At 53.8% G+C, this 21567-nt stretch overlaps 6 protein-coding genes across 6 annotated transcripts in view; 1 reads left to right on the top strand and 5 right to left on the bottom strand.

Moving 5' to 3' along the window:
* The window catches only part of BBK36DRAFT_1204691 (P-loop containing nucleoside triphosphate hydrolase protein), a gene marked incomplete at both ends in the record, with an annotated part of 4455 nt that extends 326 nt beyond the window's left edge, over positions 1 to 4129 (bottom strand). The window contains 9 exons of the mRNA XM_024897324.1: positions 69 to 404; positions 470 to 657; positions 715 to 830; positions 892 to 1421; positions 1492 to 1667; positions 1728 to 2628; positions 2696 to 3632; positions 3687 to 3877; positions 3980 to 4129. Coding sequence (XP_024748582.1) covers positions 69 to 404; positions 470 to 657; positions 715 to 830; positions 892 to 1421; positions 1492 to 1667; positions 1728 to 2628; positions 2696 to 3632; positions 3687 to 3877; positions 3980 to 4129 — 3525 coding nt within the window. The remainder of the gene's footprint in view (positions 1 to 68; positions 405 to 469; positions 658 to 714; positions 831 to 891; positions 1422 to 1491; positions 1668 to 1727; positions 2629 to 2695; positions 3633 to 3686; positions 3878 to 3979) is intronic.
* Positions 4130 to 5232: 1103 nt separating this feature from the next.
* BBK36DRAFT_1122560 (Extradiol aromatic ring-opening dioxygenase) lies at positions 5233 to 6189 on the bottom strand (the record flags this gene model as incomplete). The annotated part of the gene is made up of 2 exons (XM_024890960.1): positions 5233 to 6047; positions 6153 to 6189. The coding sequence occupies 2 exons, from the start codon at positions 6187 to 6189 to the stop codon at positions 5233 to 5235; spliced, it is 852 nt and encodes a 283-aa protein (XP_024748581.1).
* Positions 6190 to 7031: 842 nt separating this feature from the next.
* Positions 7032 to 9935, bottom strand: BBK36DRAFT_1204683 (family 9 carbohydrate esterase; the record flags this gene model as incomplete). The annotated part of the gene is made up of 2 exons (XM_024897323.1): positions 7032 to 8681; positions 8739 to 9935. The coding sequence occupies 2 exons, from the start codon at positions 9933 to 9935 to the stop codon at positions 7032 to 7034; spliced, it is 2847 nt and encodes a 948-aa protein (XP_024748580.1).
* A 1726-nt stretch (positions 9936 to 11661) lies between these two features.
* On the bottom strand, positions 11662 to 13452 carry BBK36DRAFT_1121397 (hypothetical protein; the record flags this gene model as incomplete). Its single annotated transcript, XM_024890822.1, has 1 exon — positions 11662 to 13452. The coding sequence occupies one exon, from the start codon at positions 13450 to 13452 to the stop codon at positions 11662 to 11664; it is 1791 nt and encodes a 596-aa protein (XP_024748579.1).
* Positions 13453 to 14105: 653 nt separating this feature from the next.
* Positions 14106 to 14897, top strand: BBK36DRAFT_1204675 (acyl-CoA N-acyltransferase; the record flags this gene model as incomplete). Its single annotated transcript, XM_024897322.1, has 2 exons — positions 14106 to 14548; positions 14656 to 14897. The coding sequence occupies exons 1-2, from the start codon at positions 14110 to 14112 to the stop codon at positions 14895 to 14897; spliced, it is 681 nt and encodes a 226-aa protein (XP_024748578.1). The 5' UTR covers positions 14106 to 14109.
* A 400-nt stretch (positions 14898 to 15297) lies between these two features.
* On the bottom strand, positions 15298 to 19495 carry BBK36DRAFT_1121966 (hypothetical protein; the record flags this gene model as incomplete). The annotated part of the gene is made up of 2 exons (XM_024890890.1): positions 15298 to 18739; positions 18798 to 19495. 2 exons carry the CDS (start codon positions 19493 to 19495, stop codon positions 15298 to 15300), a joined length of 4140 nt encoding a protein of 1379 aa, XP_024748577.1.
* Positions 19496 to 21567: the final 2072 nt, after the last annotated feature.

Below are 21567 nucleotides of genomic sequence, written 5' to 3'. Positions count from 1 at the left end.
TGGCCGCCGGAGAGCTGCGTCCCGTTGGGGCCGGCGGGCGTGGAGAGGCCTTCGGGGAGGGAGGATACAAAGTCCCATGCGTTGGCGGCGCGGAGGGCTTGTTCGATTCGCGAGTCTGAGACTGTGACTGCTGTTGTTGTCCCTTCGGAGGACGGAGATGCCGTGTCGTCGTCGTCGATGCCGAGGGCAATGTTTTCGCGGATGGAGCCCTGGAAGAGGACGGGTTCCTGCTGGACGAGGGAGACGACGCGGCGGTAGAGGCGGGGGTTGAGACAGGTCAGGTCGTCGCCGGCGATGCGGATGGTGCCGGTCGAGGGGTCGTAGAAGCGCTCAAGCATGGCGATCATGGTGGATTTGCCGCAGCCGGAGGCGCCGACGAGGGCGAAGAATTGGCCTTTTTTGATCTAGCAATTTTGTTTTAGTTGAGGGTTTGATTTAGCTTTTTGCTGTTAAAGTGAGATTGACATACCTCGAGGTTGATACCCCTTAAGACAGGCGCCTCTGGCCGGAGAGGATAGGAAAAGCGGACGTTGTCGAGCGCAAGGGGGCCGCCTGATTTCGGACCTCGGTCTGCGTTCTCGGGCGTTTCTTGGACGGTGGGCTGGAGTCCATGGAGCCAAAAGATGTAGTTTGCTGCATTCTTGCCTTTGGTAATACCTATTCCCCATGTCAGTTGACCCTATCTCGTTGCTGCGTATGCAGATTGCTGCTTACTTGTTGAGAATTGGAAGAGCTGGGATGCAGCTTGGCCCGAGAAAAAGACGCCCAAAAAGGCAACGTAAAAGTTGTGCATGCTCGTCTCTCCAAACGAGACAAGACGACATCCATACCTACACATTCCCATCGTTAGTACTACCCATCTTCGAGAGTTGCAGAAGGCGGAGGACTTACCAGAATCCCAAGGCCAGAAAAAAGTACTCAACACACTGCGTAAAAGCAAAGCAAATCATCATGATCGACATCGGCTTCACCGACCCCCTGATGGACTCATCCAACTCGTGCGTATAACTCTTCAGTACCGACTCCTCGATGGCCAACGACGAAACGGTCCGTATCGCAGTCACAGCCTCCGAAGCAATCGCCGCGCTCTTCGACTGTCGCGCCGAGATGGCGTGGTCCAGCTTCATGTCCAGCCGGATCTTGAACCATCCGGATCCGACCATGGGGGGCAGCCCGGCAAAGACGACCACGAGGCCGACTTTCCAGCTGTATGCCACGGCCAGGATACTGCAGGCGAGGATGTTGAAGACGGCGACGAGGATCAGGCCGATGTTGAAGCCCATGAGCTCCAGAATGGCCTGCGGGTTGGCGTCGACGCGGCTGGCGAGCGCGCCGATGTTGTTTTCGGGGCGGTCGAAGAATTGGAGGTCCTGCCGGAGCATGTCGTTCAAGCTTTGGCGTCGCAGTTTGTGGGAGAGGGTCTATTTGCAGCAATCAGATTTGAAACAAAGAGAAAGAATGGACTGGGAGGAAAAAGGGAGAACTGCAAACCTGAGCAATGGCATTCGTGGTATATCCTAACCACCCGTAGATAATCAAGCAACCGACCGCCAGGACAATAAACATGGCAGCGTAAAAGTCGCCCTTCTTCGTCATTTCCGAATCACTTAACGTGAAGACGTCGACTACACTGGACAGCAGGATCGCCTGGCCCGGGAATCCACCAGCTATTCAGCAGTTAGAATATATGTATCCTCTATGCTCTTTCGGTTGGACCGTCTACTCACCTGCTCCGATACAGCCAAGGACTGTAAAAATGTATGACCATTTCAACTCTGGATGTTCAACCACAAGCCTCCAGATCACGGATAAAAGTCCCTTCTTTTGGTAATGCTCATAGTTGTCTCGCTCTTTCTGTTGTTCAAGACGTGCTTGATCCCCGGTGGCGTATCGGCTCAAGCTCTCAACATGATTGAGCGTGTTCTCTGTTGCCGCCTCGTCCTCTTGGTCATCCGACTCGGTATCGGACTCATTCTTGGACACGGAGAGGTCCTGGATGTGCACTAGCTGGGCATATATTCCATCTTGCTTCATCAAGCCTGCATGTGTGCCTTGCTCGACAATCTTGCCCCTTTTCATTACAACAATGTTGTCGGCCTTGCGAATTGTGGCCAGCTTGTGGGCAATGACGATTGTTGTTCGGCCTTCAGCGGCTCTGTCCAATGCCTGTTGGACAATCCCTTCGGCATGCGGATCAAGCGCGCTTGTCGCTTCGTCGAGCAAAAGGACCTTGGGCTGAGAAACTATACTCCTGGCAATGGCAATACGCTGCTTCTGCCCTCCAGAAAGTAAGCCGCCCCTCTGTCCAATCTGCGTGTCGTATCCATTTGGCAGTTCGGTGATGAAGTCGTGAGCGTACGCAAGCTTGGCCGCTTGCTGGACCCGGACCATCCTTTCTTCCCTCGAGGCGTGCTCCCACTGCGTGCCGACCAAACCATGCGCAATGTTGTCGAATGCCGAGCCTTGGAATAGCACAGGCTCCTGTTGGACGAGGCGAACATTTTTCCGAAGCCAGTTGAGGTTGAGTTGGTCGATTGGCTTGCCGTCTAGCTTGATGACCCCAGACCGGCAGTTGTACCAACGCTCGATGAGACCAACAATCGTGCTTTTCCCGGAACCACTTTGACCCTGCATGGCTAACATCAATGACCCAGATCTCCATACCAAGAAAAGTGAAGATAGAGACGAAACTTACCACCAAGGCTGTAACTTTTCCAGCAGGGACAGTCAGCGAAAAATTGTCCAACACAGTAACGCCAGGCCGAGAAGGATATGCAAAGGTGACATTCTCGAGCTCAACGTGGCCAGTGACTTCTGAGGGCTTCTCTCCAGACTCATCAAACGGATTGATCTCGGATTTCCGGTCAATCAGCTCGAATAGCTGCGCAGCCCCCGAAGCAGCCCTGGCGAACTCGATCGAATACGGTGCCAACGCCGTAATGCTAATAGTCGCAATCGTGACAGAGAATATCACTGTGAAGACGTCTCCTGACGAGGAGATGTCTCCGTTTACGTATAAGTGGACGCCCTGCCAGAAAGCAAGCCCAAAGCCCAGATACATGACTGTGTATTCGACCGAGAGAAGCCCTGCGAACCAGGGAGAGAGCTGGCGGCCGTACCTATGGGCTTCGGTAAGGTATTCGTCAAACTTCTTGACGAGCCTCGACCGCATCTCAAAGGCGTGGACAGTCCGTGCGCTGCCGAGGATGCCCTCCGCAAAGGCATTGCCCCTGGCGTATATGTCGAAGATTTTGCTTTCGACACCTGCTTCAGAGATGCCGACAAAGGCCATGACGGCGATTGTCGTCGGTGCAATGCAGAGGCAGATGAGGGTCAGCTTCCACTGCGTGACAAACGCGACGATGAAGGCGGTGATGAAGGCGGCGAGACCCTGGAAACTGAGGCCGAGCTTCTCTGCAATGCCGCCCTGAATCAGCTTTCCGTTCGTAGTCGCCTGGGTCGCAATCGATCCACCAGTGCCGAGGTCATAATAGGCGACTTCCTGGCTCAGGGCAGCCTTGAGATAGGCATGTCGGATATTTCGAACGATTCGATAGGCGTTGTAGGTCAAGAGGACGTTGTACGTGTAGGAGAGGGCGAATCTCGCGATGCCAATGTAGACGAAGTAGAGCCTTTAACTTGTTGTTAATGCAGTGACATACCGACTGTCGAAAGAGGGAGCTTACGCCAACTTGCCGGCATCATGGCGGAGCTTTGCACCGCCCGAGGCGGGATCAGTGACGAAGTCGGTGATTGTCGTGACAAAGCTGCCAAAGACCAGGTTCTGGATGGCAATGCCAGCGCCAGAAGCGATGGCGGCTATAATCGATACGGCCAGGATGAAGCGTTCGTAGGGACCTGCATAGGTAAAGATTCTCTACATTCGCCGTACGATGACGAGATCAGCTTGGTGGCTTGAGAGAGATAGGATGGGCATCGCAGCATCATCGTTCCTTTCGGTACCACCCAGGCAACTTACGAGATATGGACTCCCAGACTTCTTCTCGGTCAGAGAGGCCTGGTCCTCCTTGGCGACCAGCATCTGTATGCTGTTCCCTCGCTCGACAGGCTCGACGGGCTCTGGGCTAGGGCTGCCAGACAAGGCCTTTTCGGTCTCCGAGACTGTCATCGTCACAGTCTCCAGTTGAGTTCCGCAATCAACTGAGGCCTTTTTCGACGAGACGAAGCAGGATCGATCCGTGGTGGAAAGGCCAGTCGATGACCGGTACTGTCCTATCTATGCCAGCTCAGGCGGATTGGCAGAACGTCACGGCCGAATCTATCACCATGAAGCTCTGATGCCGAAACCGTCGGCGGAGAAACATCAATCCAATACACTTGATCACAGACAATGCTTCGACATTATAACAACAACAAGACACAAACTTCTTCACCCTTCGCCCGAGACATCATCCAACACCCCGTCTGCAGAATTCCAGTCTCCGGTTCGGCACCCGAAAATGCGGTCCATGCGTGATGCGTTGCACACCCTCGGGTCCCGCGCCATTCGGGGTCCGCGGCCCATCCAACGCCAGCCAAGAAACACCATCATGGATTGCCCCCCTGCAAGCGATTGTCTGCTTTCATTGGTGTGAGTCTGTTTAGCCGAATCTTTTCCTGGTGGTGCTTCCCCAGATGAGGCTTGAGCATGGGCCGAGAGTTGGCCAAGCGTGTTGGAGGCGTTCCGGCGTTCCATTCAAGCTTGTTATTGTCGTTTGAGACAACGGCGACTTCACAATGGGTCTTGCGCTTAGTCACCACATGGGCTGAAGGGAGAGATGAGAACAATAAGAACTGTCTGATCAGACGGGAGCTAGACTTGGTGAGATCTTAAATGGAATTGGGAGGAAGAGATCAGACGGGACAAAGAGATGCCTTCGGATTCCGCTGACTAACATCTGGCATTCTGTTCGTATTCGCATCGCCGCAGCTGTGATGCGACTTGACCTAGAACAAGAGCAGTTGAACTTTACTTGAGCGATTCACTATATGTTATCACTAACTGGCTATATGAATTATACGGTGTGATAAGATAGCAACATAATCTATTCGGTGCCGGTGTGTGAAGCTCATACGCAGTGCGTAGCATCACCCATACCACGCACACAATACCGAACACCATCACCAAACATCATCACCAAGGATAGCCTCTTCAGCATCTACCTCATGCAATTCTTACATTCAAACAATAACAAACGCTACAATCCTGCTACTAAACCATCAGATATCCAACTAAGCAACCGTCTCAGCCCCCCAATAATACGTATTGATCCCAACCCCCATAAACCTATCCTCATACACACCCGCCTTCTCCCCCTCCAGCGCCGCCCCAGCACACACCACCAGCGGCAGGAAATGCTCTCCCCTCCTCGGCGGATGCGCATCATCAGCATGCGGCAAGCTGCGCCACCCCTTGAGGTTCCGCCACCGCTCCTCCCTGCTCTCCGCGCCGACCGCCTCCGTCACGGCGCTGTTCCACCGGCCGATCCTGTCCGCCAACGACTTGACCCTCGGCGGCGACCCGGAGCGCAGCTCATTGAACGCCTGGAAATTGTGCAGCGAGGCAAACCCCGAGCCCACAATGGCGACGTTGTCCTGCCGGAGCTTCGACAGCGCCGCGCCCATCTTCAGGTGCTCCTCCGGATCCTCCGACTCCAGCACCGAGACCTGCACAATCGGCACGTTGGCCGCGGGATTCACGAGCAGCATCGGGATGAAGACGCCGTGGTCCCAGCCCCGCTCTGCGTCGAGCACGGGCTTCAGCCCCTGCTCTTCCATCGCGGCCTTGACCGCCTGCGCGACCTCGGGGTGCCCCGGGGCGGGATACTGGAGCGAGTAGGCCTCGGGCGGGAAGTTGTAGTAGTCGTAGAGCAGTTTGTGAGACGCCGCGGAGGAAATGGTGGGCTTGTCCGTCGACCAGTGCGCGGTGATGAGGACGATGGCACGGGGCTGCTGGGGGGTGCCGAGCCCGAGGATCTTGGGGACGCGGGTTTTGAGGGAGTTGACGATGTCTTTGTGGGAGGGATCGCCAAGGACAGGCATGGGGCCTATTCGAAAGCTTCAATGTCAGTTGAAACTTTTACACACAATTCTAGTGGTATCATGACTGCAGCATGAGGGGTTCCAGAAGTTGAAAGAGTTGTAGATCTCACCTCCGCCGTGCGAAAGCGCAATCACCGGAGCTACCATCTTGACAGCGCTTTTCCGGCCGGTAAAGTACGTTGAAGCGTAGCGAAACAGTATGAAGACGAGCACTATTCTGCCAATGATGGCAATAAGTCTTTTCAGGATCAGTCTCATCAACACAATTGAAGCTCTTTAGTGTGAGCTCATGAAAGCATCCAATATTTGCTTCCGGGACTCTTGGCTGTTTTAATATCCTGTTTTCTGGGCCCCCCGATTTGACTCGAGAGTTCGGAAAGTGGTAAGAAGAATTCCGTGCGGCGTGAAGTGCCGCGTTCCTCGAAGAACTTCGGCAATTCCAATTCAACAGACGGGCTTTTCGGACAAATAAGAAGTGACAATTGTTTGTTGCTTGTGTTGCTTCTATCTAGTTGTCGCTTCTTCGCGCCTGGACCCGCTTCTATTGCGAGCTCTTTGACAGACTTGAAGCAGTGCGGGATGACGGAAAGCCTCGCTTGCTATAGGTGGGATGTGCCGTTCGACCAATCATCAGATAGAGGCTTGTCGAATACCGCGCGCGCTGGGGAATAGCCGCGCGTCGGAGCTCCGAATCCCACTTGGATGCCGTTAAGTTGCGTTTAGGGTTGGGCGGACCGGCAATTTGTAGTGCTGAGATGGCGTCACCCAAGCGGAAGATCATTGTGGAATATCCAATGTCTGGCTTGCAAAGAGTAAGCATACTAGACTATAGGCTACCGGGGAAAACGGCATTTGTTGCTGGATGGCCTTGGTCATCTGCTTATCAGATTGAATATTTGGTCAAAGAGCACAGGTAAGCACGTAAAAGGGGCTATGGGAATCGAGAGCGGTATCCCACATCATGTGGCAAGCATCACTACTACATTCGCCTACTGGAATACAGCCACCTTGTCCCGTCCAGCACCGACGGCCTTGATCCGCGATCCAATCTCCAGGGGACTTCCCTCGCTGACAATGAAATGCCCCTTTGCCTGCGCCTCTGGGAGCTTGCCTCCCAGAATCTTGTGCACGTTTACGCTGACGAGATCCAGTGCCGTCTTCTCGCTCAGTCGTCCGTTGCCGTTGTGATAGGCTGTGCCGGCTTCAAAGCCCAGGTCGCGCACAACCCAATCCTCGGGCAAGCCGATTGCCACTGTGACGCCGGCATCGAGCAGGTAGTCAATCGTCGTGCCATTCGACAACGGTGCGCCCGGCAGTGAGCGGCGCTGGTCCCAGTTGTTCGGATGCGCTTGAAGAGGGAGCAGGATGACTCCCACCTTTGCGGCGGCGAGCTCTGCCGCGACAAGATGAGATTCTGAGCCGCCGAGGATGGCGAGCTTGATCTTGGAGCTTGTCGCTTCTTCGACTTCGGCCTTGATTCGTAACGCAGTAGCGATGCCATCTGCGTTGTCAATGGTCAAGGCCAAGACACTTTCCCCGGCAACTACCTTTTGCAGGTAGGCCACCTCAGAATAGGGGTCCTCGGCTGGTTTGTCCTGAGAAGCAGCCGCCAGAAGCTTGCGCCGCAGCAGGCCAAACAGTTCGGAATAGCTGCCCACGTTGCGAGAGCTGAGGTCGAGGGTGTAGTGCACGGCCACGTCAGAGTCAAACACGGCGCCCTTTTCGGCGACCGTCTTGGCTGCGGTGAGGAAGCCAACGCTGACGCCGTGGTGAGATTTGCCGTTCAGGTATTTTGGTGCCGAAATGGCCTTGGTAACGCCGTATTTGGCCGCAACATTGAGCTTCTTGCTATCCAGTCGGAGGCCGTCGACAGCACGAGAGAAAGCGACTGGATTGGGTCCGTTGTCTGTAACATCTTCTCCATCGATATCGTTCAATCCAATGGTGCCAGCCACGCCTGTGAAGGAGTTGGTTAGATAGCCATTGCTCAGTTGAACATGTACCTTGGCAGCTTTGGCAGCCGCCTCGTATTCATAACTGCATGGGCCGATGCAGGCAATCTTGCCTCGAGAGACAAAGACATCCACAGGTTCGCCGTTGGACTCGGAAGCTTGATCGTCCGCCAAGAGAACCTTGGTGATGCCATGGAAGACGACGTCTTGAATCTCAGTAGGCTCTTCGATGATATTGGCCAGCGCCTCATCGGGCACAATGGGGCCCGTCTTGGGCTTCTGAAGCTCCACGGGGCTTTCGAACTGGGCGGTGCCATCTATCCACACCTGAACGGGCGCAGCTCCGACGCTGAGAGGGTCGCTGTCCCAAACTACGATATCAGCATCAAAACCAGGCTTGACTTTCCCGAGTCGGTTCCCGAAACCGAGCAGTTCTGCAGGAAGGCTGGTGACGGCAGAGAGAGCGGCATGGTACGGCAGCCCGTAATGGTACCCCTTGGCAGCCTCAAAGAGGACGTGTTGAGCGTTGAGGACGGGGTTGTCGCTGACGAACACAGTCGTCAGGTTGGCATCATAGAGGTACTTAGCAGCATGCTCAGACGCGATATAGGATTCGGTCTTGTAGTACATGTTGTCCGCAAACAGGGCAGAGGCGGGTGGCCGGCCTCCATAGGTTCGTTTCAGGATCTGTAACATCACGTTAGGTTCAACGTATCGAAGTGGTCACTGCTCGAAACGGCATACCTCAGTAGCAAGGTAAGTTTGGTGAGCATGGTGGAAAGCTCGAATAGGAAACTTAAACTCGTTGGTGTGATCAACCATGGCCTCGAGATCGGTAACGGTGTAGCAGTGAGTGTTGATGTGAACCTGGCCGCGAAGAGCCGCGGCAAGGGACTCCCAGAAGATCTCCTGCGGCAAGTACTCTTCCATATTCTCCACGCCCACGGCATCGGCCTTGTCACACCAGTCGTCCTGGCGCTGGATCAAGGCTCGGGCCTGCTCAAAGGCATGTCTGAAGTTGAAGCTCTCGCCCATACGGCTGAAAGGCCGTTTGTCGACGCCTCCGTGCACCCTCTTGGGGTTCTCGCCGCAGGCCATCTTCATGAACCGCCAATTGCGGTCCGGATCGGCCAGCAGGTCCTGTGCACTGATCTCGGTGCGGCCGTTTTTGGGACCAACAGCGTGCTTGATAGTGAATGCCTCACCGCCCATGCTGTTGCCAGAGCCGGGAAGAATGAGGGAAGTGGTGACGCCGCCGGACTTGATGACTTCAATCTGAGGATCAAACGTGTTGATGGCATCAATGGATCGTGCCCAGGGCGTGATATCGTCGGAGACCTCGTTGGTGTCGGCGTAGCCCCTGAGGAATGGCAGAGAGTCGACGCCGGCATGGCTGTGCATGTCAATGATGCCCGTCGTCAGCTGGCGTCCCGCGGCATCGAAGATCTGGGTGTCTTTGGGCAGCGACTGAGACGAGATGTGGCTTTCGACCCGTTTGATCAGGCCGTGCTCGAGCAGCACATCGCCCTGGATCCATTCCCAGCCCTTGCCAGCCCTGGCGTCCGCCTCGCTCGTGCCCTCGACAGGCTCGCCGATCCAGATGGTCGCGTTCTTAATGAGCGTTGGCTGGCTGCCGGGAATCCATCTGGCGTTTTTGTCTCGTCCCAGCCCGATGGGATCCTGCGGCTTGTGCCTGAGCTTCTGGCAGATTTGCAGGTCGTTGTTGAGCTTGTCCAGCGACAGCAGCGGCGCTTTGGCATCGTCCCGCCATATCTGCGTCCACTGGCCGACCACCAGAAGCGTTAGACAGGTGGCTCCGAAGAGCTTCAACACGCGGGACCGGCGAAATGCAGCGCGCCGACCGCGGACATGCGCTGCTCCAGAAGCTGGCAGCGGCAGCCCGGAGGCGCTGTAGGGAGGAAGACGAGCCTTTTCGTCCATTGTGTTTCCCAGTCCGCGCATCTCGATGGAGGAGGAGGAGGAGGAGATGGCTGATGAAAGAAGGGACGAAGGAGAGGGAAAGAGGGAGAGGGAGAGGAGAGGAAGAAGGGCAGAGAGAGGGGCTGATAACCTCAACGACTTGTCTATCACCTACATGGATGGATGGAGCATCTCAGCGATAGGTAGATAGTCGACTGCGGTTGTGCAAGGTCGAGAGATGAATCGAGCAGATATCGACGAGTTCGAGCTCCGAGATAGCACAAGTCAACCCCGAAGCGGGTGCCTCTGGCTGCGGTACCCCGGGCGATGCCGCACTCTCGCTGTGGCTGTAGCCTATCAGCAGCGCCGCCGCAGCACCACTAGAGCGCCAAAAGTTCCCCGTCTGCAGGGGCGCTGCGGGGTAGCAGCCGCTAAAGCCCAGCGCTAGTGCCCTGTATCACCCCTGTATCACTCCCGTATCGCGGCGCTGGTGGGCCTGTGGCGATGCCATCATTTGCGTCCATCATGGCACACATGCGTTTGTGCCTCATGAGGGAGACAGACGGGTTCATGTTGCACATGTACAACGACACAAGGGTCATGATTGATGAGTAGTTCGGGGTAGTTCTCGACATCAAATTCCTCCTGTGGAAGTCCTTGAGTCATGCTGTAAACGGTTGATGATCTATATATGTGTTACCGAGACGAGGGGTGTGATTCAATGTGCTTCCAATGTACGCTGCATGTATATCTGTAGGTAGGTTGAGTATATGAGCGCTTGCGGATGTAGCATCATTGATCAATGGTATCGCTCATTGACTGCGTTATTTTGATGGACCTGCTGTAAGGCTCACTCATATTGTCTTATAAGGCTTTAATATGCATCTATCTCGGACGAGGGTATAGCTATGAGCCTACGTGGAGGTTCTAGGAACCATCTCATTGTGTTCCAACTTACATGTATCGCGCTGCTCATATCTGGCATTATAGGAGTCCCATGTACTTCATTCATGCTGCACCAGGATGATCTCAGATCTCATCTGGCATCCAGATTTAGCGCGTATAACGCATCTTGCGCAGAACTTACAAGGAATACCTTCCGCCATTCATGCACATGAAACGAGAGCTTCATTGTCATCATTGATTGTGAGAGCTTACATGGCTTGTAGACCCTCAATACATGTACATTGGATGTCAGAAAACCATCAACTCCAGTCTTCCAAGTAGTGTCTTGGCCATTGAACCTATCAGGCATCACGACACGAGTCTATATCTTCACCGCAACGAAGTGCATCTCTCACGGCCACGTGTCTGTGTTTGCAACCTTGCCATCGAATCTATCATTACGGAAAAGAGTTATCACGCATCTTTCCAATAGCTTACATGCATCTGCTGTTGAGAGTCAGTACTCTCGATTGCTCAAGGCTTTGACGAGGACAAGGAGCAGTTGGCAAGGAGGCTGGAGAAGCATGTAGTAGCGGAAGGGACTGAGATGGCTGCGATTAGCGATTGTGTGAAAGATGCTTCATTGAGCACATCGATCCTCTTTAGCAACTCGGACATCTTTGAGACGACATTTGATCTCTTGAGTAGCAACACGGGCATCAAATCTTTTACCATTGAATGGTATAAAAGGGTCGTGAAAATCGAGTAAGAGGTTCACGGACCAGGAGATATATTGCTTCAGGCAATGTCCATAGAGGAGCTACCCCACCGAGCCGGTTATTCTATATCCATGTCATAAAAGTCACCTCCCATCTTCTCCTTCAATTCCACCTCTCCCAATGAACGCAGGCGCCCCTTTATCATAATACCCATCACAAGCCGCATCAACACACCTCTCAAGACTCCCAAAATAAAACCCCTTCCCCGTAAGCCCCGGCCCATAATGAGCATACTTTGCAGAATTCGTCATGACCGTTCTCGAAGTCCTCGGAATCACTGGCTCCCCAATCATGCACCAACAAGTGTCAGTAATGACCTCTACCCCGAACTGATGCAGTTCATTGATGAGCCCTGCTTGATTTGCCAGACCGTATGTAGTCCTTCCGCATGTCACCATGACAGCAACTCCATCACGCTTTGTCCGGCCCCGACAAAGATTCGCAAGTCTTCTCATTTCGGCGATTGAGAAATGGGGGTTTCCGAGAGAGATGAGATCAACAGGCGAATCGTCATCTGCAGTGTTCAGGGTCTTCCACACTGGTTCAAGTTGCCTCAAGTTGGAACGAATCATTTCCACGTCTTCTCTCTCCCCTATCGCGTCTTGCAGCGTTGCAGCTTCTGGCGTCACGCCCACAATATGAAACATCGGTGCGCTCGCCATAGTCGCAAATGCAGCCCCAAATGCCTTGAGATCATCCGTCGAAGGGCGCAGAGCCTCAAGTCCTACAACAACAGGTATGCGACTCCCTGCTATCCCGCCAACATGATATCCTAGCAACGGATAAAAGGAATCGTCAATATCAGCTTCTCGAAGGATAGGCACCTCCACACAAAGCGAAGCCAGCCTGTTCCTCTCAATATGCAAGCCCCCTTGAGGCGCCCGCCCCGTCAAAGCAATGCATATGTCGAGAAAGTCCGGATACTTCATCGTCCTGGACCCAAGCACGCTATTCGCATACACCACGGCATTCGACTCGGCCCACGCTACTTGATCCCCCCGTTTGGGTGCGCCGGAGAGCAGATACGGAGCGCAAGTGTATGTCGGCAGCGCTCCCATGTCCGTGTAAGCCGTCGCCAGCTTCTCTGCCGCCTCACCAAAGACCGATGGCACGCCTTGAGCTCGCCAGCGCCGTTGGTCGACGGAAATAGAGTTGAGGGTGGTGGGAACGACAACCTTGCCGCCCCAGTCACGTAGCGTTTCTGCGAAGCTGAGTGATGCCGGTCCCGTGTAGACACAGCCGTCGATGTGGACCTGGGTGATGTCTATCAACTTGCGGGCTCCCTCCATGGCGGCCATGCGTAAGATGATGCGCATAGCAGCTTGAGAAGCTCGGCCATGTGCTCCGTTCAGAAATGCATGGTCTTGGTCGGACAACTCGATCTCAAAACCAAGTGATGTGTCTAGAGGCTCTGTGGAAACGCCCTCAAAGCTGCGCATCGCATCACCAGTCTGTAATGTCGAAACCGTGCTCCCATTCACAAGCACATAGCGAGCATCCAGCAACTCTGCAAACTCCTCCGCCTCCAGTACAACCACTGGGATGGACTTGCGAAAGATCTCCTCCGCAACTACAACCCCCAGCGTCAGAATGTCCTCCCTTCTCGAGAATATCAGCGCCTTGGGCCCCTTGCCGCTCAGCAGAAGCTCTAGCAAAACCCCACTGCCGGAACAAGAGCCGCGACCACCGGGAATCGCCAGAATCGCGCCCTGAATGTACTTTCCGCTCAATGGGTGGTGCCGGTCTATAACTTGGCTTGTCTGCGGGTCGACGCCGCCCCAGAAGCTCAGCTCGAGGTTGCTTGCGATGAGGGGGCCGGAGGCGGCGCCCTGGACGTATGCGGTCCCAAGGTATTGCGAGTCTTGGAGTTGCATTTCCTTCTCTTTGGTATCCATGTAAGAGTTGTTGGGGTTGATGATTTCTTTGACACTGGTCCTCTGCAGTTGACAAGGAGTTGTTGAACAGAGTTGACGGTCTCTGGGTTCAATGTTGTCAATCTACCCCGGCAATTATCGCTCAACAGGGCGCAAATGCCTCTCAGCTGGTGCCTTTCAGCGGTTCATCCGGGACCTTTCAAATGAAATGCAAATCGCAACTCCGTAATGGTCGAAAGGCCGCCCTTGGACAGAAAAGCTAGATGGACCTTGACCTGCATAATGCAGCTCCAAGTTCCACGTAATCCTGCTAAAGAAGTTGCCCGACTTACATCGAACTTCCCCCCCTCCTTTCACCCGGCCCACTTCGCATGCAGTATACAACGAGCAAGCATCAGTTCGGCGAACTTTTTTAGCTTGATGTTTGGCAGGATGCAGCACCGGAGTTCGGCGATGCGTATCAATTCAGGAACTCGCAAGCAATTGCGCGTGGGACTCGTAATCCATCTGTCCGGTACGCATCCCACGAGGCTGAAATCATAAGGTCCATGTAGCTTTAGTATAAAACCAAAACACAATGCTTCTCTGACTTGATTGATCTTTGCTCCTACTAGACTAAGTTGATAAAGAACCCGTTATGAAAAAGAGTCATTCAAGATGGCAATCGTAATAAGAAAAGCAACAGAGCAAGACATCCCCCACATCGCCGCCCTCGCCGGCAGAGCATTCCATCCCACAACCGACTGGCTCACCCGCCAAATCTTCCCCCTCCACCTCCAACCAAACAACATCCCCGACGGCGAAGCCGCACTGCCATGGCGCATTTCGAGAAAAACTGCGATTCTTCGCAGCCCAAACACCGCTTCAATAGTAGCGATTGATACTTCGGCTCCGGATAACCAGATCGTCGGGTTTGCGCTGTGGGATCTTCCGGCTGGGGATGAAGAGACGAAGCAGCAGCAGCAGATGGTTACCGCTGCTGAAGCTGAGTTGCCGGCCGCTGTCACTGACTTGAAGGCGTATGCAGAGCTTCAGGCTATCCTGAAGGAGGATTGTCGAGCTACTTTTGGGGATAGAGAGCTTAAGGACGTTTGGCGTGTGTTTCTTCCGTTCCAGCACTATTACCCTCCTTCTTCTTTGCATTCCCTTCATGACAATGTACAACAAGGATGCTTCATGAAGACCTTGACTGATGTGCAATAGACCTCGACTTCATCGGCGTCGACCCAAAACACCAACGCAAAGGAATCGGCAAGGCTCTTCTATCATGGGGCGTTGAGCAAGCCACAAAAGCCGGCAGAGACTGCTATCTCATGGCCACGCCACAAGGAAGGCCGCTCTACGAGGCCGCTGGTTTCGAAGTCGTGCGGCCGTTGGATATGTTTGGCGTGATGCATCATTCGATGATACTCAGGACTAAGCACGTGAATGGAACAAGAGCATGAGAAGCACTGACGCTGATGATGGCATGAATGAATGATGCGCTAGCATTTACATCTGAATGCGCTGCAATTCAAAGTACATATAGATAGAATTACTGTCTGTGTGATGTAAAGATGTCTATAATTAAATGTCGACCAAGTCCTATGCTATGATACTTGTCTGTAACTCAATAAACCATGAATTCGTAAGAAAGCTTTCATTCGCGACTTCGCCACGCCCCAGCAATTGCTCTAAAAAAAAGTTCTAACATGTAATGCCCAAATAAACCTGTATATATCCCATTCTATCTAGGATTTGAGTCGCGAAGAGAGGAAATGTGAAAACGCCTCCAGATGAGAGACAAGCATGACTTTCGCCATGAAATGCGAGTTAAATAGAGATTGCTCCAAGATGCATCACCCCTTACTCGGCCTTCTTTGACATCTTGGTACGGAGCTTCATCAACAGGTACACCAGAGAGTACGAGCTCAACACCATCAGCACAACAATACCAGCATCCCGCCAGCCATAGTAATACTCCTTCAAATTCAGAGTGCGAAGATAGTCCTCGCCCTTGCTGTAGGAGCAGACTTGGCAGTTGGACGTGGCATCGGGGTTGATCAGATTGGCCACAGCGCCAGGTCCTGCCGCAAGGTAGCTCTCCAGATAATGACCGCAGGTCGTGCCATTGGGAGGATTGAAGGTGGCAAACTCATGCGGAGAGCACTTGATGTCGTGGCCCCAGATGTCAAAGACCAACATGCTGCCCATGAGATAGTTGAAGGGGTTCAGCCAGTAGATCCAGTATCGCCAGAATGCTTGAATCTGCGCATAAGGAACCAACACACCGCAGAAAGAGATGAGGGTTCCAAGCACGAGAGGGTTTGCCAACACGGCAAAGACCTCGTTCGGCGCGTACGCGGCAATGAACTGGCCCATACCGGTGTAGAGGAACTCATACATGAGCATGACGAAGAAGGTCGCTCCGGCCCGGTGGGAGTCGCCAGAGAAGCCGACGGTGTAGTACCAGCACACAAAGTAGAGAACGGCGCAGATGATGAGGTACGGAATCTCCGAGACAATGAGTGCCGTCACAAAGGCCACCCATGAGTACATCTTGGACTTCTTCTCGCGCGTCTCGAATATGTCACGGCGGTGGATGAAGAGGGGCTGCAGCTGGGCAAGGACACCGGGTGCAACAAAGATGAAGTTGAAGATGGTGAAGAGCTTCAGCTGCAGATCGCCGACAGAGTCCTTGATCATCCAGAAGCTGAAGCCGTTGAAGAGAGCCGAGAAGATGTGCAGCGCAAACTTGTTGTTGACGTAGTCGGCGTTGCGGAACAAGCTGACGTTCATGCGGTGAGTTACAAGCTTGGTCTGCTCCCAAAGCGACGTGGCGAACTCGTGGCCATCGTCCACCGTGCCAGGAGGCTTGGACGCAGCCTCGCTGATGATTTGGTCAAGCTCCTTGGTCATGTTGGCATATTCGGGCGATGACAGCCAAACCTCATTCCAGTCCTTGCCTTGAGAAAGCTGTCCAGAGACGACGTCGATCATGTGCTCAGCAGGGTTGACCCCAGAGGGGCATGGGGCATCGTAGCGAGCAAAGTAGTCCTTGACGACGCTGGCTTGATCACCGATTTCGCCAAAGTAAACAGTCTTGCCGCCCTTGGCGAGCAACAAAAGGGTATCGAATTGGGCAAACAGTTGGGCGGAAGGCTGGTGAATCGTTACCAGGACAGCCTGGCCAACGGCGGCCAGCTTTCGCAAGAAACGGACGGTGTGATAGGCAGACTGGCCATCTAAACCGGAAGTGGGCTCATCGAGGAAGATCAGAATGCTAGGCTTGGAGACGAGCTCGACGCCAATCGTGACACGTTTGCGCTGCTCGACGCTCAAGCCGGCACCAACTTCACCAATCAGTGTGTCTGCAATGTCGTGAAGTTCCAGGAGGTCGATAATCGTGTTGACATAAGCCAGCTTCTCCTCACGCGGCGTGTCGCGGCTTTGTCGGAGCAGAGCCGAGAACTCGAGTGCCTCTCGCACCGTAGCATAGGACTCATGCACATCAAGCTGCTCGCAGTAACCCGCAGATCGCTGGAAAGAGACCGGTAGCGGTCGACCGTCAACAAGGATGGAGCCGCGAATGGTGCCTTCAGTCTTTCGCTGGGCGAGCACATCAAGGAGAGTCGTCTTTCCAGCGCCAGATGATCCCATCAAAGCCGTCAGGTTTCCAGGTTTTACCCATCCTTGAACGTTGTCCAAAAGAAGACGATCACCAGACGGGGTCTTGACTGTATAGCACAGGTTCTTCCAAGTGAAGACCGAGGAGTTCCGAATGAGGTTGCCCTGGACTGCCACTGCGGTGTCGTCGGTAGAGACGCCGTCAGACTGGTTGCCGACGTTGGCATCATCCTTTTCTGAGACTTGGCCTTCCTCGTCCGCCTGGCGTAGAGCAGGGACGAGTTTGGATAGCTCTCGGGGAATGACCAGACTGGGTCCATTTTCCGATGAGTTCTTCCACCTGGTCGTGAAGATAACAGTGATGGCCACAAATAGAGCCCACCACGCCCAGATGATGCCAAAGTTTCGCCAAACATGAGAGTGGCTGTAAGAAAGCGATTCGAGATACAGATCACCGTCGACGTAAGTCTGCCCCGGAACGGCACCGCCCACGCCAGCGCAAGCCTGAGCACCAGGATCGTTGAAGCCCGGACCATTGGGGACAAGGTTGGTGCCGACGCAAGGAATCCTCTTGCCGTGGAACTCATTGGAGAGAATGGCATCAAAACCGTACGCCATCGGGTCAATCCAGAAAAGCCAGACGAACCACGGATGCATGCGCGGCTTTTGAATCATGTAACCATTGTACATGACAGTAGCAGCAATGATCAGACCTGAGACCTTGGAAGCGCCATCAAAGGTTCTGAACGCGGCGCCTATGGCTCTGAACATGGCCGTCATACAGAATGTGGTGGACACAACGACAACCCAAAAGGTAAAGAAGTGGCCTGCAGTCGCTGTCAAACCAACCATGAAGTAGAGGATTAGAGAGAAGCCTGAGACCTGAACCAAGATGACGGGGATATCAGCCGTAATCTGGGCAATGCAAAAGGCGGCAGGATGGAAAAAGGCAAACGACTTGTGCTTGACCAGAACAGGTCGTCCCATAAAGGACTCGGTAACCTCCGACATGGAGAGCAAGGCGTTGAAGAGCAAAGCGAAGAAGCAGGCTCCAGACTTGACAAACAGCCCAGCAGTAGTGTCGGGGGCATTGTAGAAGAGCGAACCAGCGATGAGGGCCTGCACAATGGTCGAAAACTGCTTGATGAAGAAGGTGGCCTTGTCACCCCAGATGATCTGGTATTGTCGCTTGATGCAAGTCTGTACCTGGACGCCGAAGCTGACGGTAAATGAGCTCGAGGCCGGCAGTCCTTTGTATTTTTCCTGGGCCACTCCCTCTTGAAACTGTTTGGTCTTGGTCTGAGCCTCTGTTGTGGTCGGATAGTTGTATTCGGCTTTTGCTTGTTCAAAGATTGGTGTCTTTTCGTACTCCTCGCGGATGGCGGCAGCCGTCCGAGGAAACTTGAACTTCATCTCGTCTCGGACCTTTCTCTCGGTGGGTACGGTAACACCAGTGAGGAAGTCAGCCACGTTCGCGCCGTCGCCGCAGATGAAACCCAAGTTCTCCATGAACGGGCGAGCCTCGCGCATGGGGCCGTAGTAGATTTCTTTGCCCTCGTCGAGAACGAGGACCTTGTCGAAGAGGTTGTAGATGCCGTTGCCAGCCTGGTATAAAGTGACTATCGAGGCTAAGCCGAGGACATCTGTCATGGCTCGAACCGCCTTGGCCCATTCCAGAGCACTAATAGAATCATGTTAGCGAAACAGTCTTCAAGTATTATGAGATGTGGACTCCTTACGTGCTAGCATCCAGACCACGAGTCGAGTTATCCCAACAGAAGATACTGCCTCGAGTTGCGAGGCACTCAATGATGGATACTCGCTTTCTCTCTCCACCGGAGACACCCCTGACGAATGCGTTGCCGACCTTGGTGTCTTCTGTGTGCTCGATGCCCATAGACTTGAGCAGAAAGTTGCGGGACTCTTGACGGATTTCTTCTTGGCTCGTGATGCCGTTGGGCAATGTGTAAGGGACTTTTAGTCTTGTCGCAAAGTCCATGGTCTGGCCCACAGTGAGAGACGGAAAGAAGATTTCTTCCTCTGTGTTCATGATGATCTGGCCCCGGTATCGCTTTGCCTCCTCTGCCTTCATCGATCCGAACGAAACATCGCCCGAGACCTTGGCATAACCAGTCCGTTTATTAGCCAGCATGTTGAGAAGCGTTGTGCATCCACTTCCTGGACGGCCGAGGACGAGGAGCATCTCGCCTGGCTTGACGCATCCATGGACATTGTCGAGGATCTTTCTCATAGGCGGCTTCTGTCGAGATTCTTTGATCAACTTGGGGATGTTGAACTGAGAGACGACGTTTTCGTGGATGGCTGCATCGGCACGGACACCCTCCACTGTAAGATTCTGGAAGGTGACGCCGAGTTCTCGAGGTGGAAAGCCCGAAGCCTTGTCGCGCTCATGGAAGGCAACAACATCTTGCTTCATAGACCAAGTATTGTCGACGGAGTCTTTACCTGCATCAGACATGTTGAGGTCCGTGAGGGTGTCGTCGTAGGTGGACTTCATGATGATGCCAGGTCCGTGTTAGTGGCGAGATACCACCAACGAAAGGACGGAAGCAGGATGATGAAGAAGTGTGTCTTGAGGTGGAAACAAGGTGCAGAACAGAAGAAGAACGTAGCCTCGAAGAGAAAGGCATCGCTTTAAAAGCTTTGGCCTCAGCCGTCTCTCATGTCAGAAGCAAACATTGAGCCAACTCAGTGGATCTCGGCCCTGACCAGGAGCCCGAGACGGGGCCCGCGCTCATCTGTAACTGAAGAGTCATGGCCACGATGGAGCTGAAAGGATTGAGTGATGGGAATCAACCAATGGAGGCGTAGGATCTGGCTCAGGAATAGGATTCGACATGGAAAGTTTCTGAGACCCAGTACACGCGGCCAAGAGACACCGGAGGCGGAGCGAGCCATATCAGCCAAACCTCCGTGGCTATTCGCATTCGGATAGTGGACCCCACGAGCTTAAATTCCCCCCTGACGCCCGCTCCGGCTTCCCGCCCTTCGCTCGTCCTTGAGCCAACGTCAATGTTCCGCTTAGTCATGGGAGGTTGGATCCCAATTTGACAAGTCGATAATGTCAGGGCTTTTGCGATTCCCACGAAGAGACGCATGTGCCCGCCAGGATCAGGCGGCAGTTCGCTGCTTTCCACATGGCTGGTAATACCGAATTAGTCTCGACGATAGGCCCGAGCTGCTGGACTAGAGCACATGTTTTCGGCACTCAGACGTATGTAATGCTACTCTGTATATAATGCCGAGGGGGGTCGGGTCGTCTTTTCCTCTTTTGGGCTGCTTGCTGAGATGATTCGACGATGCAGGCAACTCTGCTGCTTTGCACATGCTTCATGCCAGTAGGGGCAGTTACCGCTGGAGGTTCGTCGAAGATAACGACTCGATTTGGTGATCCGGCCATGCTTTGGCCTAACGCGGGACGTTTGAACGTTCGTCGTTGCCGGGTGGGCTATCCCACATCGTCAAGCGTTAGCATAGAGAGTGTCGGCCAACGAAGCAGTTGCCATTGAGGCCCCCTATCGTCAACTTCGGGTTTCCTTACTCTGCAGCCCTTGACTAAGCGCATCAACGCCTCTCCTTATCCCCATCTGCATCACATCTCCAGCCCCAAAGTCTCCGTGACCTCCACCAAGAGGGAGCACCGCAGCCGCATTACCAAGCAGCGCCGCTTCGGGCAAATCTCCTGCGCCCGTATCAGCAAACAGCGCAGAATCCCCCTCGGAGGGATTATCAGTAATTGTCCAGCTCACCACTGCCTTGCAGGATCCCGACAGCAACACGCCTTATCGTATGCACCAGCTCCGGCAGGCTCCGCCCCAGTTTTTGCTTCGTTTCTTCCATCTTGTCTGACGCCATGCGTCGCCTCGGCATTTACTGGGCCCGGCTAAACCGTGGCTGATCCACCTCGGCGTCTCTTAGCGCCGCGTCGGACAGGCTCGTCTGGTCAAACCTCCGCTGAGTCAGCGCTGGAAACCCCGAGCCTCAGCATCTTCGGGCATGTGAGATGGTATTACGGATAGGCTATTCCAGCTTTCAGATCAATGACAGAGCAGGCGTTAACTATTTCCGAAAACCTCCGGCTGCGAACAAGAATTGATACCTCATGCATGTACGAAGTACGGTTGCCATCAAACTTCGTCCCGTATCATCAGAATTAGGAATCTCTCAAACAATCCAATATCCAAAGACAAGACCCAGCGGTTGAGGTTACAGCAACAGAACATGGTTGGGGAACGACGTGCTTGTGACGCTTGCTACAAGCGAAAGGTAGGGTGTTCTGCGATTATGATTCCGTTCAGTGTGCCCCTGTCTCTTATATTGCCGAGCATTTGAGTCTCCCTGAAAGCTCTGAGAGAGATTGGTCTCCTTGTGTCTCCATTTGATCAGTTTGCGCTTCTACTCGCACTTCCTCTCGTCCTCTCTGATCGACAGACTTCTGCCCCCCTCCAGCCTACCCTCGGCCCTACTAGCACTTTTGCTTCGTATGCA

The sequence above is a fragment of the Trichoderma citrinoviride genome (genome assembly GCF_003025115.1).
Source record: "Trichoderma citrinoviride strain TUCIM 6016 unplaced genomic scaffold BBK36scaffold_9, whole genome shotgun sequence".
In the NCBI taxonomy this organism is placed as follows: Eukaryota; Fungi; Ascomycota; class Sordariomycetes; order Hypocreales; family Hypocreaceae; genus Trichoderma; species Trichoderma citrinoviride.
Note: the sequence above shows the minus strand (reverse complement) of the source record. Positions and strands in the feature narration are given on the sequence as shown.